Source organism: Thalassophryne amazonica, chromosome 3 (assembly GCF_902500255.1).
Source record: "Thalassophryne amazonica chromosome 3, fThaAma1.1, whole genome shotgun sequence".
NCBI lineage: Eukaryota > Metazoa > Chordata > Actinopteri > Batrachoidiformes > Batrachoididae > Thalassophryne > Thalassophryne amazonica.
In genome coordinates this window covers 59916927-59933476 of record NC_047105.1, presented here as the reverse complement: position 1 = coordinate 59933476, position 16550 = coordinate 59916927, and the positions used below count along the sequence as shown (strand labels likewise).

Here is a 16550-nt window from a genome sequence, read left to right as displayed (position 1 = left end):
AGGATGATCAGCAGAAATGAGATGCACCTGAGCTCAATTTTGAACTTCATGGCAAAGGGTGTGAATACATATGTACATGTGATTTCTCAGTTTTTTTTTTTTTTGGTTTTTTTTTTATGAATTTGGAATTCATTATGGGGTATTGTGTGTAGAATGTTGAGGAAAAAAAATTTATTTCATCCATTTTGGAATAAGGCTGTAACATAAAATGTGGAAGAATATGAATATCTTCCGAATGAACTGTAAAACTATCCATTTAAGGCTTAAATTTGTGTACAGGGGAAAATGTCTAAATTCACATTTGTAGACTTGGGACTCTGAGGAAGGTTAAAACCAAACATATTTGCAATTGTGCATCATATGACCCCTTTAAAACCAGCACAATGGATTTGAGTACATTTTTTTTTTTCAATTTTTTTTTTTTGCATTCCCTCAAACCTTTTACAGTTTTGCCTCACTCATTCCATAAAGAGGGGCTAAACGTTTTTTCATTGCTCTTTATAGTTTTTATTAAAATAAATTACTACAGTGTCAGTGAACAGTCATGCAATTATCATGTCATCATGGTACACCATGTTGTGTTGTTAGTATATAACCACCAACATCTCAACACACTAAGATGATAGTCTACAAAACCTGCCAAACTAAAATGTACAGCAGCAAATGCAAAACTAATGCAGTTCAGCAAGTGCTCTTGAACTCTAAAAAAATCAATACATCTACAACCACTGGCAAAAATTATGGAATCACCGGCCTTGGAGGATGTTCATTCAGTTGTTTAATTTTGTAGAAAAAAAGCAGATCACAGACATGACACAAAACTAAAGTCATTTCAAATGGCAACTTTCTGGCTTTAAGAAACACTATAAGAAATCAGGAAAGAAAATTGTGGCAGTCAGTAACAGTTACTTTTTTAGACCAAGCAGATAGAAAAAAATATGGAATCACTCAATTCTGAGGAAAAAATTATGGAATCATGAAAAACAAAAAAACGCTCCAACACATCACTAGTATTTTGTTGCACCACCTCTGGCTTTTATAACAGCTTGCAGTCTCTGAGAAATGACCATTTTCTTCAACTTCCACCAAAGATTTTCAATTGGATTAAGATCCAGACTATTTGCAGGCCATGACATTGACCCTATGTGTCTTTTTGCAAGGAATGTTTTCACAGTTTTTGCTCTATGGCAAGATGCATTATCATCTTGAAAAATGATTTCATCATCCCCAAACATCTTTTCAATTGATGGGATAAGAAAAGTGTCCAAAATATCAATGTAAACTTGTGCATTTATTGATGATGTAATGACAGCCATCTCCCAAGTGCCTTTACCTGACATGCAGCCCCATATCATCAATGACTGTGGAAATTTACATGTTCTCTTCAGGCAGTCATCTTTATAAATCTCATTGGAACGGCACCAAACAAAAGTTCCAGCATCATCACCTTGCCCAATGCAGATTCATCATTGACTATGACTTTCATCCAGTCATCCACAGTCCACGATTGCTTTTCCTTAGCCCATTGTAACCTTGTTTTTTTCTGTTCAGGTGTTAATGATGGCTTTCGTTTAGCTTTTCTGTATGTAAATCCCATTTCCTTAGGCGGTTTCTTACAGTTCAGTCACAGACGTTGACTCCAGTTTCCTCCCATTCGTTCATTTGTTTTGTTGTGCATTTTCGATTTTTGAGATATATTGCTTTAAGTTTTCTGTCTTGACGCTTTGATGTCTTCCTTGGTCTACCAGTATGTTTGCCTTTAACAACCTTCCTATGTTGTTTGTATTTGGTCCAGAGTTTAGACACAGCTGACTGTGAACAACCAACATCTTTTGCAACCTTGCGTGATGATTTACCCTCTTTTAAGAGTTTGATAATCCTCTCCTTTGTTTCAATTGACATCTCTCGTGTTGGAGCCATGATTCATGTCAGTCCACTTGGTGCAACAGCTCTCCAAGGTGTGATCACTCCTTTTTAGTTGCAGACTAACGAGCAGATCTGATTTGATGCAGGTGTTAGTTTTGGGGATGAAAATTTACAGGGTGATTCCATAATTTATTCCTCAGAATTGAGTGAGTCCATATTTTTTTTCCCTCTGCTTGGGCTAAAAAAGTAACCGTTACTGAGTGCCACAATTTTTTTTCTTGATTTCTTATAGTGTTTCTTAAAGCCAGAAAGTTGCCATATGAAATGACTTTAGTTTTGTGTCATGTCTGTGATCTGCTTTTTTTCTACAAAATTAAACAACTGAATGAACATCCTCCAAGGCCGGTGAGTCCATAATTTTTGCCAGGGGTTGTAGCACATTCCTGTCCATCTATGCTGACAGGATGACAGCAACCTTTCACATTCAGTTGTTCCATAAACAGTATGTGTTATAGTTACAGCAGTCCATAGCTTGAGACTAGCACCCTAGACAATTCACATGTATCACTGTACAAACGAGTAAAATGCATGACTGTTCAAGTAGGATTTTTTTTTCATTATCAAATAAATGCTGAAAGACTAGAGTGGTTGTCCTTAAGTAGTTATTACCTGGTTAAAACTGAGATAGTTTTGACACCTGGAACAACCACTGGAAATGTAGAATACCTCAGCATTTGAGACAGTCAGAAGGGTTGAATGACTGGCAGCACTTCACCACAACGTCCGTTCACTTTCAAATGGGCCAGATGATCAGCTCTTGTTGGCCCAATGTTAAGGATAGCAATAGGGATTTTCTTTTCACTTGCTGCCAGTAAGAACCTGTATCCTGAATATACCTTTCGGGGAAAAATTTGGATTAAAAAAAAAAAATCAGTTAGGAAGACAACTAATTAAATGCATGACTTCAGGAAAATGAATGTTCTATTTTAGGCCAATGGTAACCAAATCCCAGTTGAGGTCCTTGTTATAATTCTATGAAGACGTACCTGTAATGAGGATCCCACAACAAGCACAGCATCTGATTCAGCAAGCCTTTTGTGCACAAACTGCACTGTTGTTTTGTTAACAGTGTCTCCAAAAAATGTAACCTCTGGCTTCAGTATGCCTCCACAGGCCTCACAGGAAGGAACTCTGAAATGTAGAACCTGTTCTTCCTCCAAGTGGACATCACCGTCTGGTGCCACAACATCTGCCCGTGCTGTCCATTCCGGGTTTAAGGCTATAAACCTCCTCTGGAGAGCCTCCCTTGCTGTAACTGTGCCACAGCCAAGGCACTGGACCCTGTGAATATTATTTCAATGTCAAACACATCAGGAAGTTAATTATCATTTTTATTTAAAAAAAAAAAATTAAAAATCACATGACATGCTCCCTTACCTGTGCGTACAGCCGTGGAGCTCTGTTAATCTTTTCTGTCCTGCCTTTGAATGAAGTGCATCCACATTCTGTGTGACTAACCAGTGAAGTTTGCCTTTCTCCTCCCACTGCTGCAGGGCCTTATGTGCAGGGTTTGCCTCATGGGTGGAGAACTTTGGCCAACCAACAAAGTTCCTAGCCCAATAGCGCTGGCGAGATCTGGCACTGCGCAAAAATTCTGCTAGCTGCATAGGGCGCGTCTTGGTACGGGCATACAACCCAACGGCCTCTGACCGATAATCAGGGATTCCTGACTCTGTAGACAGTCCGGCACCACTGATGACAAACAGGTGTCTGGAATGGGACACAAAAGTCTCGAGAAGGTCCAGTGAACGAGCATCAGTGGTTTCGCAGGGAGGGACAAAATTCAACATGCCCACAGGGACAGAGAATGCCCTTTTTCCAGGTCTTGTTTGTAACATAAAGGTCCAGCAAGGTAGCCTCATCTACATCATGATAGAAACACGGTTAATGATTATTTATAAAAATCAGTTATTAAAATTTCTTTTAGGTATTTCATATTGCACTTTCCTTATTTACTTACACATTACAATGTATTCAGAATTTCTTATTTAATAACCAGAGCAACATCCACACTTGTACTTCTTGTAGTATAAAAGAAGCCAACAATCCTTTAATTGTGACACTTTGTAGCAGAGAGGTGTCAATTCCTCTTCATTGATATTTTTGAGGGTGCAGGCTTGTGGTGCCATTTAACTTTATTGCATTAAGTAAGTATTGATAATTAAATACAAAAAATGTCAGGATATCACAATATGTTTCCATATTTTGGGGTTCTCGTGTATATGTAAGCAATACAATAGTAAGAGCTTTATATACTGCGGTCTAAATGGAATCTGACTGCATGTAAGACAATCCATATCAAGTGAAAAAGCAGTCTGAACAAAAATGATGTACAACCCCTGGCAAAAAGTATGGAATCACCGGCCTCGGAGGATGTTCATTCAGTTGTTTAATTTTGTAGAAAAAAAGCAGATCACAGACATGACACAAAACTAAAGTCATTTCAAATGGCAACTTTCTGGCTTTAAGAAACACTAAAAGAAATCAGGAAAAAAAAATTGTGGCAGTCAGTAATGGTTACTTTTTTAGACCAAGCAGAGGGAAAAAAATATGGAATCACTCAATTCTGAGGAAAAAATTATGGATTCATGAAAAACAAAAGAACGCTCCAACACATCACTAGTATTTTTTTGCACCACCTCTGGCTTTTATAACAGCTTGCAGTCTCTGAGGCATGGACTTGAGTGACAAACAGTACTCTTCATCAATCTGGCTCCAACTTTCTCTGATTGCTGTTGCCAGATCAGCATTGCAGGTTGGAGCCTTGTCATGGACCATTTTCTTCAACTGCCACCAAAGATTTTCAATTGGATTAAGATCATAATTTTTGCCAGGGGTTGTACAATACTTGGTGGTTCATAACATTGTGCAATTGTACTATATTACCTTTGCTAACTGATCTGAAGGCAAGATACAGCTCAAAAGGTGGTTGTTGGATTTCAATGATACTTTATAAGGAGCTGGTCTATTGGGCACTGAAGAGCTGACTGTTGCTTGGGATGAGGATCTGTCCCAAAACATTTTCTTTTTTACCCGCTTCCTTAACACTGTTTCTCCTTTATTCATGAACATTGTTAATATTTTAACATCATAAAGATATGAATTTTTACTTTTTTGTGGAATGGAAGTGGCCTTACTGGTAGAGGTGGGCGGATCGATCCTAATATCGATAACAACGCTGGTATTGATACTGAACGATCCTCGTGTAAAAAGATCGATACTAAAGCTTTTTTTTTCTCCCGCACGCACTGACTGCTGCGCATGCAGATTCATCAAAGTCTGCTCTGTGTAAGAGCAGCGCTGCGCTGTGTCACACAACACGGAGCAGCGCACCCTCCCCCCTCTGGTCTTTTGTTGTTGTGCCGTCACGTGGCTCAGCAGCGCCAGCCAACAACCATGCAGGTAGGCCTGGCCCGCCCACTCAGCCCTCTCCTCTACCTCAGGCGATTTTGTTTTAAGTTGTGTTGAGTGATATTTTTTTAAACAAAAATGTTGTGATAATAAAGTATTTTGTTGTCACGTACAATGTTTAGCGAAATTCTATCCTAGATCTTTTGGATCCTTTGGATCTATGAAGCTTAAATATGAAAAAGTATCTATCGGTATCGATATCAGCGATACTGGGCCTGTATTTACTTGGTATCGGATCAATACCAAAATCAAGTCTTTGCATGAGGCCTCTGTTATTTGTTAATAAGGATCTTTTTATGAGCCTGAAATAAACTCTACAGTGCCTTTCTACTTAAACTGAACTCTGGAAAGATTTGCTTTGCACAAATAGTACATTTATTGAAACACACCAACATATTTTTTGTTTTCTGGTATTAGACATTTCCTAAGCATAATTGATCTGCTCCTGTTTGCCTTGTTTGTAGTAAGGCTGCTAAGTAATCTCACGGAGGTCAGGTAGCTTCACTTTCCAGACAAACGTTACGCTATCATCTTTAACCAACAGCTACCGCTGAAAATATTATGCAGTAGTGTTAACCTTTGAGTTACTTGTAACATAACTTTATATCAACAAGGAACACCCGCAGACACACTAAAGCTGTAAATAACAGCTGACTCACGCTAACGTTAGTTTTAGCTAGCTGCCAAGTAACGTTAGCAAGTTTATTTCATACCTTTTCTGTGATTTATCAGTAGTTTGACGTTATTGCGACAATAACTGAAGAGTGTTGAATAATACAAAACAGAAACATAACACGAGAAGGAAGTAACCTATTTCTCTGTGTACCAAATACACTCGCACTGTAGTCTGGGAAATGTAGTCAGAAGGTTTTTCGATCGTGTTGTGCGTTTGTGAAACATACATACAACATGCATTTCTGTTATCTCATACAAACTACGGTTATTACCTTCAGTTAGTATAGTACTTTGAGTGGAGGAAAAGAGTTACAAAATGCATTGCCATAGAGGTTATTTATTCAATTTTTAAAGCTCATTCAGTTTCACTTTAATACATAGGCATCGCTATAGCGTTCCAAATAATTGCGGTGGGTGAACATAATTTTAGACTGTTTTATGCAAGTAGACCCTTTCAAACAGTAATGACAGGTGACAGTGGGATTTAGAAAAATATTAAAATACCCCATACAAAAACAAAATAGACATGCTGTTAACAAAAAGGAAGTGGCTATTTTGCACGGCCGCCGTGTCCATAAATCTCATTTGGCTATTCACACAGCAAGACTCTGGTGGTAAAACTTGGAACTACTTGTATAAACAAACATACTGCATTAAATGAGAGTTATGGACACGGCCGCCGTTCGAATAGGGTCGGCCTTTTGCCACCAGTCTTGCCGTGCGAATACTGAGAGTTAGGGACACGGCCAAATAAAAAAAAAAAATCATCAAAATCGAAAAATATTAAAGGAGTTAAGACATCTTGAATGCAGTATGTTTGTTTATACAAGTAGTTCCAAGTTTTTCCACCAGAGTCTTACCATGCAAATAGTGAAATGAGAGTTATGGACACAGCCAGTGTGCGAATAGCCATGGCCTAACAAAAATTACACTTAAAAGTGCTAAAGTGTCAATACTGGCTCATTCATGCAATGTACTCTGCTTTCTTTTTCTTTATGGCATTGCCTATTTTGCCTGGAGTCACAACAGCACATATGGTACCCACATGTTGATTTTGCACTGGATGACTGGTGGGAGGTGGTTTAGTGTAGGGCTTGAGACCAGAGGATCCTCAGTCCAAACCATTCACTAAGGGCCCTTGGACAAGGTCCTTAATGTCCGCATTGCTCCTGGTGTGTAGTGAGCACCTTGCATGGCAGCATCCTGACAGTGGGTGAATGGGAGGCATCATTATAAAGCGCTTTGCGCTTCTGATTTTAGATGGAAAGGGGAGATATCAATGCAGTCCATTTACCATTCTTGATGCAATTCCAGATGTCTGGGCAGAGGTGGCTTTAAATTTCAAATTCAAATTTATTAATTTATATAGCGCCAATTCACTTTAAAATTAAACCAGGGAACTTCTTGTTGGGAGCTCATGCTTACTATACTCAACAAAAATATAAACGCAACACTTTTGGTTTTGCTCCCATTTTGTATGAGTTGAACTCAAAGATCTAAAACTTTTTCCACATACACAATATCACCATCTCTCAAATATTGTTCACAAACCAGTCTAAATCTGTGATAGTGAGCACTTCTCCTTTGCTGAGATAACCCATCCCACCTCACAGATGTGCCATATCAAGATGCTGATTAGACACCATTAGTGCACAGGTGTGCCTTAGACTGCCCACAATAAAAGGCCACTCTGAAAGGTGCAGTTTTATCACACAGCACAATGCCACAGATGTCGCAAGATTTGAAGGAACGTGCAATTGGCATGCTGACAGCAGGAATGTCAACCAGAGCTGTTGCTCGTGTATTGAATGTTCATTTCTCTACCATAAGCCGTCTCCAAAGGCGTTTCAGAGAATTTGGCAGTACATCCAACCAGCCTCACAACCACAGACCACGTGTAACCACACCAGCCCAGGACCTCTACATCCAGCATGTTCACCTCCAAGATCGTCTGAGACCAGCCACTCGGACAGCTGCTGAAACAATCGGTTTGCATAACCAAAGAATTTCTGCACAAACTGTCAGAAACTGTCTCAGGGAAGCTCATCTGCATGCTCGTCGTCCTCATCGGGGTCTCGACCTGACTCCAGTTCGTCGTAACCGATTTGAGTGGGCAAATGCTCACATTCGCTGGCGTTTGGCACGTTGGAGAGGTGTTCTCTTCACGGATGATGCGAAGGAGATGTGTTGCACTGCATGAGGCAAATGGTGGTCACACCAGATACTGACTGGCATCCCCCCCAATAAAACAAAACTGCACCTTTCAGAGTGGCCTTTTATTGTGGGCAGTCTAAGGCACACCTGTGCACTAATCATGGTGTCTAATCAGCATCTTGGTATGGCACACCTGTGAGTTGGGATAGATTATCTCAGCAAAGGAGAAGTGCTCACTATCACAGATTTAGACTGGTTTGTGCACAGTATTTGAGGGAAATGGTGATATTGTGTATGTGGAAAAAGTTTTAGATCGTTGAGTTAATCTCATACAAAATGGGAGCAAAACCAAAAGTGTTGCGTTTATATTTTTGTTGAGTATACTAGTACCATCACCCATCTGCCCCTAAGCTCTCTTTTCTTAAGTGACCCCCCCCCAAAAAAAATAATTCTTGCAGCTATGGGGTTTGAAATGAAGTTCATTTGGACTTCTTCCAAAGTTTTTGGTTTTAATATGTTGTTATCGGGAACACATCTATGAGCATTACCACATTATCTCTGTGTGTGTGTGTGTCACCTGCCATGAAACTGACACAGAGTACTGAACAGGTGACAGCAACAGCAGCACAGCAAAAAATGACAGCAACGTGTCTATTTAATTTCTGTTCATTTATCTTACATGCTGTGGGGTTTAAAAAAACGAGGCACACCATGGTCGAAAAAACCAACCATGCTGTTTATTCTGTCAATTTGCCGGTGAGAATCTTATGTAAACAAATGCATGCAAATAAAACAGGCTATATTGGTCAGAAAAACGATCATGGTCATGCCCACAAATTGTACAATATACTTATTACTTATTGTGACAGACGCAAACATAATTAATTTTCTATACCAATTAAGGGTCATGGGGGAGCTACACCCTATCCCAGCAGTCACTGGACAAGAAGCAGGGTGCACCCTGGACACCAGACTATTGTAGCACATTCAAACCTACCGTAAATTTCAAGTTTCCAGTTCACCTAACCTGCATGTCTTTGGAAGTAGGAGGAAGCTGGAGCACCTGCAGGGAACTCATGTGAACACGGGGAGAACATGCAAATTCTACACAAAAAAGACAAGCTGGGATGTCTGTATTTATGGCAAGTTCACATCATGGGATGAGAAAGCATGGTATAAATGACAGAAATGAGAATGGATACTTATTAAACAGTCTGATGCATCACCATCACACCTCAAACAGAAATAAGTCTTATTGGTCCTGAACTTATCTCCAGTTTATGTGGCGTGAAGCAGCATAGGAGTCCATGACTCCCACTGGACAGGACACCACTCCATCGCAGGTTACTTCCCAGCCAAGGCCATTTTACAGCTGGATAGACAGACTATGCAGATTAAATGTCTCATCAAGGACAGACAGGTAGCACAAACAGGATTTGAATCCAGGTCAACATATTGGCAAGCTAGCTCCTTATCTTCTAAGCTACCTGTTTTGCACATTCCAAATAACAAAGGCAGAAAATTACTCAACAGAATGGATTGGTCTCTACAGCCACATTCTAACTTCTGTCTAGTTATCTGCAGAGAGGTGGGTCATCCCGGCTTCAATGAGTAAAAGTCCGACCACATATTTTTTTGAAGCAGGTCGAATCAGGGAAATCACCTTTTTTAGGTGCACCAGTAGAAACAATACATAGCAAGACTTTTAGCCTTTGAACCCGGGATTACCTACCTCTATCATCTGTCGGCTTCACTTTTTATCCCCCTGGTATGATATATGGGGTGATATAGCGATCAGCATGTCCGTCTTTCCGTCATTTTTCGCTTGTTAGTGTGATATCTCAAGAACCAGTTGACCAAATTCATTCATATTTACTGTAGCCGAAGGGTGCACTTGGGTGATCCCTGACACTAGTCAAATACGGTGACCTTGGGGTCAATTTCAAGGTCACAGCAAGATAGTCAAGATAATGTCATTACCACCCTTGTTAGCACAATATCTCAAGACCCAGTTGACCAATTTCATTCATATTTAGTCTAAGTGTGTAGGGGTGATCCCCTAGCACATTGCATTACTGATTTGTGGGGACCGGGGAGATATGTCCTCTCCTGATGACTCTTGTTTGTCTGGCAAAGTACAAAAACAAATGTAAAGCAAAAGCAGAGCAGGTGATCCAAAGATGCATAGTAGGGAAATGCACAGAGGTAAGGCGCTAACATAGACAAGATGATGCGTTTTCACAGTCGTGATGTGTGAATAGATTGATACAGACATTCTGCATAAATAAAAGTCATGAGCGAACAGAAAAATCTCAGCTGCTGGTGCAGTGATGGTCTTCCAAATAGCTCTTTCTGGTGCCTCCATACATCAGGCATACAGTGGAAAATCTCATTCCCAGAGGATATTACTGACATCTATTCACATGAAATTAATATCACCAGAGGCAAAAATCAGTAAGGAACTATGGTAATAATTACTTTACCCCGCGTCCGTATGTTTAACTCGTCTTTCCGACTAGGGCAGGGGTGGGCAATCGTGCCATGAATGGCCGAGACGCTGCATGTTTTCCTTACTACAAGTCACCTCGGCAAGTGATTTCATTTATGATCAAGTGCTTATGTTCAGGTGGGAAGCTCATCAGCAAACCCACCTGCTGAGGTGATTGGATGCAAGGAAAACCTGCAGTGTCTTGGCCCTTGTTGCCCACCCCTGGACGAGTGCTGTACTCATACATATCCAGTGCCAACCAACTTTCAGTTTCACTGAAGGTGGACTCAACAAATATTCATTCAAATTTTCTTCTGTGCTTGCTCACAGGGGGTCGTTTTGACCGTTGGGGTTTTACATAATTATTGTATGGCCTTGCCTTACAATATAAAGCGCCTTGGGGCAACTGTTTGTTGTGATTTGGCGCTATATAAAGAAATTGATTGATTGATTGATTTAAATAAACAGAACAATTAAAAAACAACAGAAAATATTTTAAAAAATGATGCTTTAAAGCCTCAGAAGACTGAATTTTCGTTTTCAGCAAATATAAATTAAGTGCTCAGAGGGTACACCCCTGTTATTTATTTTAGTCTTATTTTCAAATGTGGGTATGAAAAAACTGGTTTATACATGACCGCTTTATCTAATATATATATATATATATATATATATATATATATATATATACACACACACACACACACACACATAAAATAAATAAACTTTTTCTCATATACCGGAACTAGTTTACACACTTTTATATGAGTGCATGCATCTCTTTTTGTGGCACAGAAATGACCTTAATGCGAGGTGGCATCTCAAAGTCTTTGTGTGAGATTTGATATCCTGCAAAAGTCATGACTGACAAAAACCTTTTAGCTTTTCAAAGAACACCAATTTCATGTTGCAGAGAAATCCAGGCCTTGTGCATGCATAAGCAGACCAGAAGCAAAGATCTGTCTGATCTCTGGTGTTGACCAAGATGACCTGCACGGTCCTCAGGTTTGGATTAAACATGTGGATGATGGTTTCAGCCATTAAATTGTACTGCACACGTCCTGACTGCAAAACTCCAAGATATCTGTTGTAGGGGAAACAGATACAAACACAAAGTCATTACACCCACAGCATGCCAGTGTGTGAATTTTGTTCTAACATTAGTACCAGAATGCGTGCAGTTGAATACAGTTTCTGTGTGAGCATAAAACTCCTCTCCGAGGATGGATCGCAGATCCAGGTGACTTGTGTGGACGAAACACTGCGTTGCATCTTTGAAGAGCAAATCACTTTCTTCATATTGATGTGACTCAAAGAGCTTGAACGCTGCATTTGCACTGGCTGCTAACGTTTCCTAAGAAGAAAAACATAGTAGTGGCAAATGATAAATACACTTCTTTAAAAAGAAAAGCGGAGTTTTAACATCTAATTTTTATACACACACACACACACACAATGTATCTATCTATCTATAGATATATATATATAGATATATATATCTATATATCTATCTATCTATATATATATCTATAGATATATATATCTATAGATATATATATATACGCAATGAGGCAAATAAGTATTTGATCCACTGTCGATTTTACAAGTTTTCCCACCTATAAAGAATGGAGAGGTCTGCAATTTTTATCCTAGGTACCCTTCAACTTTGAGACAGAATCAAAAAAAAAATTATCCCAAAATTACATTTTCCATCCATCCATCCATCCATCCATTTTCTTCTGCTTTATCCGGAGTCGGGTCGCGGGGGCAGCAGCTCAAGCAAAGCCGCCCAGACCTCCCAATCCACACACACCTCCTCCAGCTCCTCCGGGGGAACCCCAAGGCGTTCCCAAGCCAGCTGAGAGATGTAGTCCCTCCAGCGTCTCCTGGGTCTTCCCCGGGGCCTCCTCCCAATGGGATGTGCCCGGAACACCTTTTCAGCGAGGCGTCCAGGGGGCATCCGGAAAAGATGCCCGAGCCACCTCAACTGACTCCTTTCGACGTGGAGGAGCAGCGGCTCGACTCCGAGCTCCTCCCGAGTGACCGAGCTCCTCACCCTATCTCTAAGGGAGCGCCCAGCCACCCTGCGGAGGAAACTCATCTCGGCTGCTTGTACTCGCGATCTCGTTCTTTCGGTCATGAGCCAAATCTCATGACCATAGGTGAGGATCGGAACGTAGATCGATCGGTAAATTGAGAGCTTTGCCCCCCTACTCAGCTCTCTCTTCACCACGACGGTCCGATACAGCGACCGCATCACTGCAGATGCTGCACCGATCCGTCTATCGATCTCACGCTCCATCCGTCCCTCACTCGTGAACAAGACCCCGAGATGTTCAGTTACATTTTATGATTTTTAAATAATTAATTTGCATTTTATTGCATGAAATAAGTATTTGATCACCTACCAACCACCAAGAATTCTGGCTCTCACAGACCTGTCAGTTTTTCTTTAAGAAGTCCTCCTATTCTGCACTCTTTACCTGTATTAATGGCACTTGTTTGAACTCGTTACCTGTATAAAAGACACCTGTCCCCAAGCCATCCTCCAATACAGTGCAGTCGAACTGTTCCCTTTGTAGAAAAGCACCCCCAAAAATGATGTTTCCACCCCCATGCTTCAGCTCTATTTTTGTCTCATCTGCCCACATGACCTTCTCCCATGCCTTCTCTGAATCATCTAGATCAGGGGTCACCAACTTTGTTCCTGGAGGGCACCTGCCCTGCATGTTTTCTAACTCTCCCTGTTCCACTCCCAGGCAATTAACTCTATCAGATGTGCTCAGCCAATCAAAAGCTGGAAGACACCACTTACAAAAAAAAAAAAAAACAGGTGTGAGTTGAGTAGGATGATGTGGAAAACATACAGGACAAGGGCTTTCCAGGAACGGCTAGTTTGTTAGCTAAGTGCCGTCACCACTAGTGTGAGTGCGTGGTGTTCAGGGTGTAAAATGGTACAAAACGCATGGAACCAAATCTGCACGGTAAATGGAACACAATGGCAAATGGGACAAATGATCAATAACACATGACATACAAACCACCAATATAATGACAAGGATGTACTTAGGGATTACACTCACACACACACATATACGAGGTCTATTAGAAAAGTATCCTACCTTTTTATTTTTTAAAAAAACTATATGGATTTGATTCATATGTTTTTACGTCAACCAAGCTTGAACCTTCGTGCGCATGCGTGAGTTTTTCCACGCCTGTCGGTGACGTCATTCGCCTGTGAGCACGCCTTGTTGGAGGAGTGGTCCAGCCCCCTCGTCGGATTTTCATTGTCTGAGAAGTTGCTGAGAGACTGGCGCTGTGCTTCATCAAAATTTTTTCCAAAACTGTGAGGCACATCCGAGTGGACAGCATTCGACAAATTCAGCTGGTTTTCAGTGAAAATTTTAACGGCTGATGAGAGATTTTGGATTGTTTCTATCGCTGTAAGGACTTCCCACAGAGCGGGACGTCGCGCAGCGCTCCGAGGTGACGTCGTCATCCTGTTTCAAGCTGAAAACCTCCAAATTTAAGCCTCTGTTGACCCAGGACGTCGTGAGAGAACAGAGAACTTTCAGAAGAGGTCGGGATGAGCGGTTTATCCGGACATTCCACTGTTAAAGGAGATTTTTTTAATGAAAGACGTGCGGCCGGATTGGTGCGTCGGCTCGCAGCCGGCGCGGTGTGCCCGCCACAGGAAAAACACCTCCATGTTGATAACCATTTGTAAAATCCAGGCGGCTTTTGGTGACTTTCAGTTGAGTGAGTATCTGAGAAATTGTTTAACAGCAGGGCATGTTCCATCTTGTCCTTAAGGCTTCCAACGGAGGTTTTCCACAGCAAAACACCTCCGTTGGAAGCATTACAGGACAAGTTTGAACATGCCCAGCTGTTAAACAATTTCTCGGATACTCACTCGACTGAAAGCCATTGAAAACCGCCTGATTCTTACGAATGGTTATCAACATGGAGGTGTTTTGCTGTGGCGCCGCGCCATGAGCGGCTGGGTGCAGACGCGCAAATCCGTCCGCACGTCTTTCATTACAAAATCTCCTTTAACAGTGGAATGTCCGGATAAACTGCTGATCCCAAGCTCTTCTGAAACTTCTCTGTTCTCTCACGACGTCCTGGGTAAACAGAGGCTTAAATTTGAAAGTTTTCAGCTTGAAACAGGCTGACGACAGTGGCTCGGGGCGCCGTCCGGCTCCGTGGGCAGTCCTTAAAGTGACAGTAACACTCCATAATCTCTCATCAGCCGTTAAAATTTTCACCGAAATCTGTCTGAATTTCTTGAATGGTGTCCACTTGGATGTGTCACAGTTTCAGAAAAAAATTTGATCAAGCAAAGCGCCAGTCTCTCAGGAAGAAGTCAGACAAAGGAATTCCGACGAGGGGGGTGGACCAGTGCTCACTCAAAGCCTGCCCACAGGCGAATGACGCAACCGACAGACGTGAAAAAACTCACGCATGCGCACGAGGGTTCAAGCTTGTCTGACGTAATCGCACGTGATTCAAATCCATATAGTTTTTTTAAAAAATTAAAAGGTCAGTTTCTTTTCTAATAGACCTCGTACACATACATACATACATACGTACATACATACATACGTACGTACGTACATATACTCAACAAAAATATAAACGCAACACTTTTGGTTTTGCTCCCATTTTGTATGAGATGAACTCAAAGATCTAAAACTTTTTCCACATACACAATATCACCATTTCCCTCAAATATTGTTCACAAACCAGTCTAAATCTGTGATAGTGAGCACTTATCCTTTGCTGAGATAATCCATCCCTCCTCACAGGTGTGCCACATCAAGATGCTGATTAGACACCATGATTAGTGCACAGGTGTGCCTTAGACTGTCCACAATAAAAGGCCACTCTGAAAGGTGCAGTTTTGTTTTATTGAGGGGGATACCAGTCAGTATCTGGTGTGACCACCATTTGCCTCATGCAGTGCAACACATCTCCTTCGCATAGAGTTGATCAGGTTGTCAATTGTGGCCTGTGGAATGTTGGTCCACTCCTCTTCAATGGCTGTGCGAAGTTGCTGGATATTGGCAGGAACTGGTACACGCTGTCGCATACGCCGGTCCAGAGCATCCCAAGCATGCTCAATGGGTGACATGTCTGGTGAGTATGCCGGCCATGCAAGAACTGGGACATTTTCAGCTTCCAAGAATTGTGTACAGATCCTTGCAACATGGGGCCATGCATTATCCTGCTGCAACATGAGGTGATATTCTTGGATGTATGGCACAACAATGGGCCTCAGGATCTCGTCACGGTATCTCTGTGCATTCAAAATGCCATCAATAAAATGCACCTGTGTTCTTCATCCATAACAGACGCCTGCCCATACCATAACCCCACCGCCACCATGGGGCACTCGATCCACAACACTGACATCAGAAAACTGCTCACCCACACGACACCACACACGCTGTCTGTCATCTGCCCTGAACAGTGTGAACCGGGATTCATCCGTGAAAAGAACACCTCTCCAACGTGCCAAACGCCAGCGAATGTGAGCATTTGCCCACTCAAGTCGTTTACGACGACGAACTGGAGTCAGGTCGAGACCCCGATGAGGACGACGAGCATGCAGATGAGCTTCCCTGAGACGGTTTCTGACAGTTTGTGCAGAAATTCTTTGGTTATGCAAACCGATTGTTTCAGCAGCTGTCCGAGTGGCTGGTCTCAGACGATCTTGGAGGTGAACATGCTGGATGAGGAGGTCCTGGGCTGGTGTGGTTACACGTGGTCTGTGGTTGTGAGGCTGGTTGGATGTACTGCCAAATTCTCTGAAACACCTTTGGAGATGGCTTATGGTAGAGAAATGAAAATTCAATACACGAGCAACAGCTCTGGTTGACATTCCTGCTGT

General features: G+C 41.6%; 2 protein-coding genes and 1 long non-coding RNA gene across 4 annotated transcripts in view; all 3 read right to left on the bottom strand.

Annotated features, from left to right (window-relative positions):
- Positions 1-2204: 2204 nt before the first annotated feature.
- sirt4 (sirtuin 4) lies at positions 2205-6168 on the bottom strand. The gene is made up of 4 exons (XM_034166437.1): positions 6051-6168; positions 3304-3788; positions 2913-3207; positions 2205-2762 (listed from the first exon to the last, which is right to left on the bottom strand). The coding sequence occupies exons 2-4, from the start codon at positions 3786-3788 to the stop codon at positions 2610-2612; spliced, it is 933 nt and encodes a 310-aa protein (XP_034022328.1). The 5' UTR covers positions 6051-6168; the 3' UTR covers positions 2205-2609.
- A 5299-nt stretch (positions 6169-11467) lies between these two features.
- The window catches only part of zgc:172271 (uncharacterized protein LOC100000381 homolog), a 31994-nt gene continuing 26911 nt past the window's right edge, over positions 11468-16550 (bottom strand). For both annotated transcript variants that reach the window (XM_034166434.1, XM_034166435.1), the window contains 2 exons: positions 11822-12008; positions 11468-11738 (listed from right to left, as the gene is read on the bottom strand). In XM_034166434.1, coding sequence (XP_034022325.1) covers positions 11695-11738; positions 11822-12008 — 231 coding nt within the window. In that variant the 3' untranslated portion in view covers positions 11468-11694. The remainder of the gene's footprint in view (positions 11739-11821; positions 12009-16550) is intronic.
- LOC117506809 overlaps positions 13555-16550 on the bottom strand; it is a 9482-nt gene continuing 6486 nt past the window's right edge. Inside the window, exon 3 of the long non-coding RNA XR_004559553.1 lies at positions 13555-13719. This is a non-coding gene — a long non-coding RNA (uncharacterized LOC117506809). The remainder of the gene's footprint in view (positions 13720-16550) is intronic.